General features: G+C 30.0%; 1 protein-coding gene across 2 annotated transcripts; it reads right to left on the reverse strand.

The window, feature by feature from the left end:
* Positions 1-3,637: 3,637 nt before the first annotated feature.
* Positions 3,638-7,577, reverse strand: LOC112715335 (probable inactive receptor-like protein kinase At3g56050). Of its 2 annotated transcripts, none has more exons than XM_025767094.3 (9): positions 7,172-7,577; positions 6,932-7,073; positions 6,542-6,613; positions 6,317-6,438; positions 6,070-6,210; positions 5,468-5,976; positions 5,149-5,339; positions 4,910-5,042; positions 3,638-4,576 (listed from the first exon to the last, which is right to left on the reverse strand). In XM_025767094.3, exons 4-9 carry the CDS (start codon positions 6,397-6,399, stop codon positions 3,981-3,983), a joined length of 1,653 nt encoding a protein of 550 aa, XP_025622879.1. In that variant the 5' UTR covers positions 6,400-6,438; positions 6,542-6,613; positions 6,932-7,073; positions 7,172-7,577; the 3' UTR covers positions 3,638-3,980. The 2 variants fall into 2 exon arrangements, with proteins under 2 accessions (XP_025622879.1, XP_025622878.1); XM_025767093.3 differs by having other exon boundaries at positions 6,295-6,438.
* Positions 7,578-12,817: the final 5,240 nt, after the last annotated feature.

The raw sequence follows: 12,817 nt of genomic DNA on the forward strand, positions 1-12,817 counted from the left end.
TCGATTGATAATTAGTTCAATAATGTATTAAATATTGATTTTATATAATTATAATAAATATATTTTTCTATATTAGTATAATTATGCGTTATTCATTAAAATAATTAAAAATATTTTCGATTAATAATTGATAAGTAGTTTAATAATGCATTAAATATTAATTTTATATAATTATAATAAAGATATTTTTTTAAATTAGTATAATTATGTATTATTCATTAAATGCATTTATTTAAAAAAAAATAGGTTCAAGAAAAAGTGACACCTCACTTTCATTAGTTAGGAGAAAACTCAATTTTAGTATATTAAGTAGATAATAACGATAAATCTTAACCATTATACTTTACATGAATAATCAAAAGTAAAATATAAAAGTGCATGAGTTTTTTAAATAATTATATATCTTTTAAATATTTTTAAATTTTAATCATTGATGTAAATTTTAAAACTTAAAATGTGCACCTTATTTCACATACCATAATAATCTCACTTGAATATTTGATATACTGTTAACACTTAACAAAATCATTTTTTTTTCTTCTTTTTAATTTTGATGTGTTGACAATGAAAAACGTCTTGCACAACTGTCTAATTACTTATGTTTTTTTAATAATTATTTACGCGATTAATATAAAAAATTATTATTTTTACTAATATAGTATTATATTACTGAATACACATATAAAACTATTTTATACTAATAATGTATCAAAATTAATTTTTTTTAATATATAAACATATGTCGTCAGTTATATATATAGATATATATTTGACTGTATCAACAAACAAAGGACAATTTACTTATTTAAATAAAATGATCGAAACCTTTACCTAAATGTGCAAAACGGATTGTTGTTACATGCATGTGCAAAAACTCTATTTTATGTAATCCGTGGCAATCCACCACGGTTTCTGAATTGTGCATAAACCGTGGCAGGTTGGGACGATTGATGGGAAAACTGAGTTGCTTGTAAACCGTAGAAAATTCCAGCGTTTTATGAAGGTGGCGTGGAAGGCATAAACCGTAGTAGGTTACCACGGTTTATGAAGAAGGTGAACTGATCATAAAACCTTGTGGATTACAACGATTTAGACAAATATTAAGAAAGAAAAAACAAATATTTCTACCAATTATTTTTAAAATAAAAAAGGTATATAAAAAATACAAAAAAAATAAATATAACAATTTTGATTTTAAAACCAAAAGTGCCTCACTATTCCTAACAATGGATTATGTGACGATGATTCTAATAAAATTCCACCCAGAAAATGACAATAATCCTTTTGTGAAGAAAAGAACGCATCATGGGTTAATAAGTGCCTTATTTTAATTTTATATGCACTTATTTTAATTTTATAACAGTAGAGAATTAAAGGTGGCTTCTAGGAACGGTGACAAAAAATCACACAAGCGCCTCACCAGTTTTTTTCTATAATTTTAATTAATTCCAAAAAACGATTTTTCAACTTTAATTTTTTAGATTTATCTTTTTTTTTGTATTTGGAGTTCGGCGAACTCTATAAAAATAAGCAAGTTCACTTTAATTCTCGGCAAGCTTCACTCAAAATTTTTAAAATGCATATCATCGTTTCCAAAATAGTATATAGATCTACAAATAGTATATAAGAGTACACAAAAAATACACAGACAATAAGCATGGTTTCTTCAAGTATTTTTTTTAAATTATAAATTAAAAAAAAACAAGCCATATTTAACAATGGCAACCATTATTATAGTCTCAAAAAAATATACAGGTACATCGAAATAAATATTTAACAAAGATTTTTTTAATTATAAATTAAAAAAATAACTATTTCCCAAAAATAAAATACAACTTATTCCTGGGTACTCTTATGTACTCTGGAGACGATGATAATAATTATTATTGTTAACTTTTCAATCTGACATATTTGAAGTGGATTATTTTTAGAAAATAGTTATTTTTTAATTTATAATTAAAAAAATTCTTGTTAAATATGACTTATTCCGATGTACCTATATATTTTTGGAGACGATAATAATGGTTGCCATTATTAAATATGACTTTTTTTTAATTTATAATTAAAAAAATCTTTGAAGAAGCCATGCTTGCTGTTTGTGTATTTTTTATGTACTCCTATATACTATTTGTAGATCTATAAACGGTGTGTTTTCTGACTATAATTGAACCTACATAAATCGTTGTAACCCACAAGGATTTATGACCAGTTCACCTTCTTAATAAACCGTAATAACCTACCACGATTTATGCCTTCCACGCCACTTTCATAAACCGTTGAAACTTTCCATGGTTTACAAGCAACTAAATTTTTCCATAAACCGTTAAATAAGTAAATTGCCCACAAACAAATATATTATTATATGACATAAAGACAAACTCAAGGGAAAGTTTTGAGTGACATTGACGGCATCCATATTATTTTTGTTCAAAATAGACCAAAAACGTTTTAATCTTTGTATGTTTAATTGTATGTTTAGGATATGATTTTTCAAAATTTTCCGATGGGCAGAATTGGACGTGCTTGGGTCAAATACGTCATCTTCAAATTAGCAACTTCCTTATGGTAAAAGCAATCACCATCATGTTTTTTTCTTCGTCTTAATTAAATTAACATCCAATTGAATATGATTTATCTCATAAAATTTGTAGAGATAAAAATAAGAGAATAATTATCTTTTAGATTAACGTTTATTTTTTTCATTCTAAGTAACCCTTACTAAATTATAATCTGAATTTCATTCATTTGAACCTATTACAATTTACATGTAATTTATGTGGTGAAGAGTCTAACCAATATTTTTTATAATAAAAAATAAATAAATACATAAAGAAATTTCAAAAAAAAAAGTGAACAAAAAAAATTTATGCAAAATTTTACGCAAACTTAAGAAATCTTCTTATCTAAAAGGGATGTATTATTAGAGATATAATAATCATCGTCGTATTAACTTAAGTTAAAAAAAATGATTTCATGACAATTTGAGTAAAATAATGTATTAAAATTAAAAATAATAGACTATTTGAATATATTAATTTATTATGTATTACTCTGTCTAAGTCTCTAAGATGATAATTATTTTGATTTGGAGAGAGCATTATTGAAAAAGAGCAGCAATAATGCCGCGGAAATTTTCTGCTGTTATCTATAATTGACAGGTTGTATTTGCTTGGCACTTCATAATTGGCATCTCTTCATACTTCATGGTTTATATTAGTAACTAGCCCTCTAGAAGACTTTGACTTTGACTTTTTCAATCAAATATACTACAAAACAAACTTTCAACTTTGTCACACCACAAAAAATATTCTTGAGATAGAAACCTATGTTTAACAATTCATATGTAGATGAGTAGACTACACAAAAAAAATTAATTTCTAAATCAACTAATAGAGTAATATGGGTAAGAATATATTTATACATATATTGATTAATATAATTTTAAATTAAATAATTAATTATTAAAATAATCAAATATATTAAAATAGAAAAATAAAATAAAAAATTGTTTAAGTAATATAATAAAAAATTTTTGATATGTCAAAAATGTATTTTTATATGCGGTGATTAATTAATAATTAATTTTTTGTATACACGTAATATAAAAATTGCAGTGTTAAGAAAAATGTCACTTCTGTTTGGAAGAACATAATAAAGAAATTTTTATATCTTTAATTCACCAATCGAAAAATTAACCGATATATAGAACCTATTTTTTTGTTTTTTTTTTTCATTTTTGTTAGTGCAATTTCATACACCATAATAATTAAACAAAGCACCCAAATAAACAAACAAAAAAATCACCATTTTTTTTTTCATCCCTTAATCTCCCTTATGTACAAGTGATTGGCCACTCCTACAATAGATACACAAGATTTGTATCAATCTAACGCATGATTACCTTTTTCCGTACCTTCAAAGATGGAAAAAATGGTAAAAAGATCCAATGCTTACAATCTTGCATTATTTCAAGATTTCACTCAGCTTGCATCCAAAGAAGAAATCTCAAGCTCTGCCCACCAAAGTGGTGAAAGCTTCGGAACGGCCTGTTCCGGCGTAATCTTCGTTATCTCTCTCAATCTCTCACTCACCTCTTTCATTGTTGGTCTTCGCTGTGGATCGCGATCCATGCAAGACTTTATCAAAGCAGTGATTCCCTGGAGCTGTTCTTCTTGGAAAGACAATAGTGTCGGATCAATGATTTCGCTGAGCGACCGGCGGTTGCCTTGTAAGAAGGGCAACATCCAGTCTCCAAGAAAGCCACTATCTGCCGAGGAAGGAAGCCGGCCGGTTACTATTTCAAGTAATATGACTCCAAAACTGTGAACATTACTTGTTAATGTAGTGTCAGTGGTGTGTTTTCTAGCACCGGCTTTTGTGTCGCCCGGAACTATTTCATTCAGGTAACTGAAATCTGATACTTTGGCAGCATAATCGTCGGTGAGGTGGATAGCTTGAGAGTCAAGGTTGCTATGGGCCATTGGAGGGTCCAACTGGTGCATATGTTGCAAGCAGTAAGCCATTCCCATTGCGACTCGAAGTCTTGTTCCCCACTCCAAATGCTCGGCTTCTTTTACTGAAATTCGCAACAAAATCCGATATGTCAGTTTTTTACTTGAAGGATGCTAAAAGAAGTTCCTCAAAAGCAACAATTAATGCTTCCAAAATTTAAACATATGGTGTTACAGCAAAGTTCATATTAATAGCAAATTAGTCCTAATATGAATGGCTAAAGGTAAATTTGAGTAATAGAACAAACTTCAATAAAAACTGAATGTATCTTGACCAGAAACTGAAGTAAATACTGTATAATACCAGCAGAGTTGAGAGTTACATATTTGAATTGGTGTCTACAAAATCATAAATTTACTTTCGACGAAATGGCATAAACAAAATGATAGGTACTCACTGTGTAAATGCTCAAATAGTGTTCCATTCGGGGCATATTCGAAGACCACCATTCTGGTGAAGGGTTCCTCTTCTTCACAAAATCCAATAAGATTTACGAAATTCTTGTGGTTCATTTTCGATAGTGTATCAATCTGAAACCATTATTGCTTATAAAGTTAGCTTTGACACAACTACTTAAATTGACAACCTGAAAGAACAAATACTGCATTTTCCTTTTCCTTTTTAGTGATTGCATACCTTCTTCCGAAATTGCGTTTCTGAAGTCTTTGACCAATTCTTGGAGTCTTCCTTTGTAATAGATGCTACAGCTATTTCAACACCACTAGATAAAGTCCCTTTGTAAATTGTACCAATGGGCGAAGTGCCGATTACATTACTGAAATCTTCACATGCTGCCTCAAGCTCGGATCTCTTTAACTTTGGCACACCTGAAAATGAATGCTGAAACCTTCATATGATGAAATTAAACATAATACAGCTCCAAGTCGAAGCTCCGAATTCTTAATGCAGTGTGTGCATGTCAATGAACTGAACTACAAGAAATGTGTAGAATTACCTGTCACAAATGCCTTTTGAAGCTGTCCACTTAATCCTGTCGCCCAAGGTTTTACAGTAGCTACCTTGTTCGTTTTACAGAGATATATCCCAATGCTTGAAACAATAAGAAACGCAGCACCACCCAGAACTCCGGCCAAGATAACAGCTAGATGACTCTTTGATGATTTGGTTTCAGGTTGTGTCTTAGAGCCTGAAGTTGAACCGGTAGGAGGGGAAGCAGAATTATTTCCATGTGGTGAAGCAGTAGGAGGAGCAACAGAATTGTTTCTATTGCGAGAAACAGGCTTTAGCCGTGGTTGTGGTTTTTCCGATGGAGATGGAGAAGCAAAAGGAGGACTTGACTGTGAGGGAGAAGGAGCAGAAGCAGGACTCGGCCGAGGGGAAGCTAAAGAAGGATCTGGCTGAGGGGATGGACCAGGGCTAAGAGGATTAGCTGCTGCACGATTATGAATATCGCCATGCTCACGAGATTGCAGTAGCCTCCGTAAACTGTTTTGGCCAACATGCCTTTTAAAAAGATGTAAAAAGTTAAGATTGTGAATCAAAGAAGAGAATAGGAAACAAAACAAGTATACCATTTTCAAATGCTTGATAACATACCATGAGGCGTATCTTTCTGTACAAGCCGGCATTTTATCAGAATTAATCAATTGTTTTTCGTCTACTTGAGATTCTGAAAGCATACTCAATTTGTTAATTTCAGGAGAGAACCCACCAAGAAGATCATTGTTATCCAGCAAACTGCAAAATGAAGAAACTGTGTAAATAGCAGCGAAAGGCATTTGAAAAGTGTAAAATTGAATTGTCTCAAGAGTATAATCCTACAGGATCGATAACGAAATATTACTCCCAAGATCTGCAGGTAGAGGTCCACTGAAGTTGTTGTAGCCCAAATCCAAAACCTCCAATTCTTTCAAGTGCACAATACATTCAGGAACTATTCCGGAAAAAGAATTGTTTCTCAACACACTGTAACACATTTATCAAAATGTTAAAAGAGAGTATTAAAGCATTCAGAAGGAGCTGTAAATCCGCAATGTAAAATGCAACCAAGTAATGATTGGTTTCTTACATGGACTTTATATGAGCAAGGTTTGCGAGCTCCGGCGTCAGAGTTCCTCCAAGACAAAGATCTTTCAAATTCCTGGCCAACCAAATAGAAAAAGCAAAAGTTCTCATGATTAAGCACTCCTCGACAATATGAACACTACTCATTTGATTTAAAAGGACATGATTCAAAATTATTACATCAACCATCCACCACCGACCAATCGATCACTCAAAATTACAGAGATTTTATCATATATTTACATGATTCTGAAGAGTCTCAAATAGTCAAAGTACTTACATAAGCTTGGAAAAAAATAAACGAAAACCAAAAGAACAGACACAAAACCTATCAAACTCTGATATGAAGATCAAATGTCAAAAGCAAATTGTAAATACTGAATTGAGAACTTACAAGACCACAACTCTTCCATATGAGGAACACTCAACACCAAACCAATTGCAAGGGTCAACAGATACTTGATCATCAACCCAATCTGACAAAGCTCCAAAAGGGTCACTCACAATCCTTTCCTTCAACTTCAATAGAGCTCTACCTGCAAAAACACACAAACCCCACTTTTTTTTCTTCAGCTCCTTTTTCTAATAATCCCTTTGATCCACACAAAAACTTGAAAACACTAAGAAAAGGTACCTTCTTCGTTCAAAGAGTGGCATATACCAAAGCTCTGAAACAACAAGCACAAAGCTAGAAGGCTAAGAACTCCATGAAGATCCCTGAATTTCCGGTTCTTCTTGCTCATGCTGCTGCTGATGCTTCTTCTTCTTCTTCAAGTTGAAAGGGGAAAATAATGGATAAAGGAGAAGAACCCAGATTGAGATTTTGTGGAAAGAAACAAACTTTGAAGAGAGTTTGAAATGAAATGAATGAACGAGTCTCGGAAAGTGTCCAAAAGATGCAACTATGCTGTAAAAATGGAAAACATGTTCTGAAGCAAAAACTAAAAAGCAATAAAGTTTTTGAGTTTGGACTCAAACAAATGGATTTTCAAAGCGCGTAAGATCACACAAGTCGCATAATTACATTTAATTTATGATACAAGGAAAAAATCTTATAAAATATTGAGATGATATATATAAAATATAAAATATATTTTAGATAAATTATAATGATATTTTGATTTTTTATTAATATTAAAATATAAATTAATTTTTAATTATTTTTATTATTTTATTTTAATTATATAAAATATTTAAAATATTTTATATTTTAATAAATAATAATATATAATATTTTTAAATTTATTTCAAGAATACATATTAAGAACAAAGTTGAATACATTGATATGTAATGATATTTAAGTGTGTCAAAAGGTGTTTAAAAAATTTTGTAATAGATATGTGTTTCGCACGAATGTCGATAAATATCATATCTAAAATATGTTTGACACGTAAACACAAATGTTTATTAAGTTTTTCTTTTTTTTTCTTTTCTTTCACAATCTATTGTTAATATGCAAATGTAAATATCATTTTTGAAATACATATATTGCATTTTATGATGGCTATGAATCTATGATTTTGATAATTATAATAGTATAAATGTGTGTAATATTTGAAAAGTGTAATATTACTTTTAGTTATATTATTTAAGTATTGTCAAAATTTTATAATCAAAATTTATAATAATAATAATAATAATAATAATAATAAATTATTTCACGTATTACCTTTTAATAATTCTAAACCAAAATTACACAATAAAAAAGAAAAAATGATAAAAACTACAACCATAAATTATTAATTTCACGTTATATACTAAAAGTATAATAAATAAATAAATAGTTTGAAGCGTTACTCACCGCAAATTGAAGCGGGGAATGGTTCTAAAATGGTAAGAAATAAAAGAGTAGTTTTAGGAGGCATTTCCATGTGCCGTCAATGAATACGTGGAAATTGGAATGACAGAAACGCTTTTGCTGTGAAATTAATCAAATTATTCGGTGCATGCATGATGCATCGCTGTAATAACGAAAAATGTAAAAAAAGAAAAAAAAAGGAAAAAAAGAAACCATGTTACTTCATATGACACAAATATGTTGCGTATGCAAAATGCAACAACAACAGCAACACACATCATTAAAAAATATTTGATATATTATTAAATCATCTTAGTAATGATTCAAAACATCCAAATAATATTGAAATATTATATGTACGTATATTATTGTAGGTTATATAATTTTCTTAATATTGTTGATTAATTATTGGCTCAATTATATTAATTAGCGGAAAGAGAACTTTCAAAGGAAAAGAATATTGATATTGAGAAGTGTTGAATACCTATTAATTAACTCACAATTTCTTTTTATGAAATTAATGCAATTTGGTTTATTTTATAATTTATATTTATACAATTATTCAATTAAATTTATGCATTCAAATTAAATAAATTTTTAAATAATAAATTTAAAAGTTAATCGTTTTTATTAATATAATAATACACTAATTGATTATTTGTATAATTTTTTTTTAAATGTTGACAATAATGAACTCTCAAAACTAATATTAGTTTTTCAAAAGAAAACAAATTCTTTAAAGAAAGAAAAGGTCTTTAGTAGCATACTTAAGAATTAATTTATTTTCATCATATCATAATGGAAAGGAGGTGGAGAAGAGTTATATATAATTTGTTAAATTGTTAGAGAAATTTCTTCCATATCGCCCCATCCCATAATCCTATGTAGGTAACACCATCTGGATTTTGTTGGATGAACGGTGAGTTTGGATACTATTGTTTATTTATTTATTTATTTATTATTCCGAGTTTGGATACTATTATGCGCCGGTGACTTGACTATGAAGCCAAATGTAATGATAATAATAAAAATAAAAGTGCGTATTTGTCTATTTTGTTAGACTCGGTAAATAATCCATGGCTGAGTTTTATGGCCTTGAATTGAAGCTTCCATGGAAACTACACTCTTTTGTAGTAGAACATCTCTCTGAATCAAAATTTTGGTGTGTTCATAAAATAATTAAAATGATATTTTCGTATATATATGCTTGGAATTTTGTATGCCAATTTGGAATTTGCCGACTAATTGATATTGGATGTCCTCTTCCACAAGGTTGTTGGTATGTTAGGTGTCATCTAGTGACTAGTATGACCAATAACAATAATAAAGTTGAGTTCTTATGATATTTTTGGTGTAAATAACTAAATATGAACAGTACTCGATTTATTTGGCTTAAAAAATATCATAACCATTTTGCAATGAAAATAAATGCATTTTAAGGATTTGTTTGGTAAGTGGGTTTAATTTATGCATCTAAAACATATAGACAGTCACGTGCTAGTGATGCCACTGTCCTTCATTTGTTAAGACACAATTTAAAAGGCATAATAGACATTTATTTTATATTTTTAAAAATATTAAATATAAATTTTAATTTTTTTTAATGTTATTTTTTATTTCTCTTCGTCACTTGTCTTAATTTTTCCAATCTCTTTTTAGCTTCCCTTTTTATTATTATCATCGGCACCACTATCTCTATCGGTACTTGTGAGTCATGTAAATGCTTCGGTGGTAGTGTACAGTGTACTAGTATTAGTGACAGAGCTAAAAAGTGCGGTAGATTAGATATCTAAGGGTGTTTTATATTATACACAAACCAAACACAGTTTAAAGATGTCTTTGATTTGTGTCTTATAACATTGACATTGAGAACGGAAGACACGGAAAAACTAAACATATTTGATACTTGGAATAGAAATATAAACAGATAAAAAAGTAATTTTTTGTTTAAATTAATTAAATATATTATTTATCGAAATTTGTAAAACAGAGAGTATTTATTGATATACGCGATATGTCATATTTTGAGTGCTATGACTCGAAGTTCATTACACACATATCTCAGAGATTAAGAACTTGAAATATGACACAAAAAACCTGAATATATTCCAGATACACCTGGGATATTGCACAAAGACAAAAACGGGTACTTTGTACCTGAGATATGTGCATTAGAGAAATGGAATCATAGTATCTAAAATATGTATATATAGAAAATGGCTTACAAAATTCGAGATACATATCTAATTATCTAACTATCTCTCCATCTTAGATGACTACATTAAAAAAAAAAACTCCATATAAAGAATTTTTTAGTTTAATCATTAGTCACATTACATCCATTTTTCTACTCTCAGTCTTTATACTTTTTCTAAAATTACACATGGATAATAATAAATTTTTTTGTAGTAATTTATCCTAATGGGACAATAGAAAATGGTGAGAAAGGTGTGATATTTGAGAGTAAAAAATATTAAGATGTTGTGTAGTAGCGAAAATGGATTCTCTTAATTGTTAAAAAACATTGAGAGTGTAAAACGTGATCTCTAACCTTTCATTATTTTTTCTTTCATATTTATTCTTGGTCCTACTTATCAAATTAATGGTGGAAGATCACACTTTACTCCTTCAATTGTTAAAAAAAATTGAGATGATCCATTCCCGGTGTTGACTCTCTAGATGCGCTAAAGAATGTCATACTAAGCAACATGAGGACAATAAGTTCCAAGGAGGTTGGAAGAGTTGCATATATATTTTATAAGCACTGCTGAGTAGAGGGTTTACTAACAAGATATTTTGGCTCAAAGTTGATCAACATGTGAGGGTAATGTTCGATGCACATGTTAGGCTAATACCGCAACATGTGATGGAGTGGTATACTGTGGTTCATGATACTAGCAGTGGTTGTGGGTCGTCCTCTTCCATCTCACAGGTAGTTCTGATGGAGGCAATATCTATTCACTTCGCTCAGCCTCGAGATAGTATCAAAGAGGATGATAGTGACTTAGATTCAGAGTATGTTGCCGATACTGGGTCGTCCAACAAGAGTGATTCGTCTAAAGAGTATGTGTCAGAGACTCCAACTGATAGAGGTTCTTGATTTTTTCTTCCTCCCACTTTGGTCATTCTACAGTTATAAGAAGTTTTAATCCATTATCACACTTTCAATTTGAACGCAATGTAGCTGGATGATCCTTTCAACTTTAGCAATGGGGAAGATTATAATATGGATGCGGTATCAATTTTGAGTGGGTCACAGGTTCAGGAGTAGGGTTGTTGTTTTGATAGCAATGAAGAACTACAACATTCGAAAGAACATTGAATATAGAATTTTGGAGTTAGATAGGCTGAAATACCATTGTTGATGCAAGTAATTTTCTGTTGGGTGTTCATAGAGTCATCATGTAGCACTTCGACAGAATTTGAACTACTGGTAAACAATGAGATCTATGAGTAATTTTGTAGCAAGGTGCATAAGTTTGGAGGGAGCATATCTGTTTGGCACTAACTAAGTCTTAAATCCATACTCAATTAGATAGTAGTCTGATCTGCACTGTCATCATGCTAATAATACATGCTAATACTTATGTTTCTATCCTCCTAGTTGCAAAGTGCAGTGCAATAAAATTATCATTTTAAGACATCCCATCAAAAAATGTAGATGACGAAGTAGAAGGCGATTACTCAAATTTACGGTGATTGAAAAGAGTCGTATAACAAAATTTTCGTCTTATTATAATCTTTGTAAGAATGCCTCCTTAGCACTATACACGATCCTGTTAAAAAGTTACCTAAGTTTAAAAAGTTTCACAAATGAGTGAATATCTCGACTGCACCCATTATGTATAGTCGTCTATGTATATCTTGGGTAATATGACCACGTTCCTTTAGCGGACGTATCTCGATACCGAGCATCCGTTGTCGTATTTGTGTCATATCCAAAGTGCATTCAAGATGCGATTAGATTTTCTTGTGTCATATTTCAGATATTCAGTCACCAAAATATATGTTTAATGAATTTTGGGTCACAGCACTCGAGATGTGACATGTTGCATATATCAATAAATACTTTCTGGTTTACAGATTTTGGTAAATAATATATTTAATTAATTTAAATAAAAAATCTTAAAAATGAGGGATGCAAATTTGTGAAAGAAGGATGAAGGCAGAGGGAAGAGAGACGAGTGACAATAAGATAAAAAGTTATAAATGTCCTATAGAAAGTTGAGAATTTGATGATGTATGTGAGTGTTAGTTGTTACTATTGAGAGGAAGAAAGAAAGTGAATTAGAAAGACTAGTTTTGATATTTGAGAAAGTATAGAGAATCAACTACTTCACCATCCAACTTGAACAACTTTTTAAAAATTAGATTTTTGAATTTGTACGAAATAGGATTATGACATAACCTTATTTTTACTACGTAATACACATACACCTTTGTGAATGTAATTATCATTGCTGAACCTGCTCTCATCGTGC

The sequence above is a fragment of the Arachis hypogaea genome, chromosome 10, assembly GCF_003086295.3.
Source record: "Arachis hypogaea cultivar Tifrunner chromosome 10, arahy.Tifrunner.gnm2.J5K5, whole genome shotgun sequence".
Classification (NCBI taxonomy): Eukaryota; Viridiplantae; Streptophyta; class Magnoliopsida; order Fabales; family Fabaceae; genus Arachis; species Arachis hypogaea.

Coding starts and splice junctions, on each gene's coding strand:
- LOC112715335 (XM_025767093.3), bottom strand. CDS start 7,280: ATGAGCAAGAAGAACCGGAAATTCAGGGATCTTCATGGAGTTCTTAGC. Junction 6,614..6,931: donor TATGGAAGAGTTGTGGTCTT/GTAAGTTCTCAA, acceptor TTGGTTGGCCAG/GAATTTGAAAGATCTTTGTC. Junction 5,340..5,467: donor TCAAAAGGCATTTGTGACAG/GTAATTCTACAC, acceptor ATTCATTTTCAG/GTGTGCCAAAGTTAAAGAGA.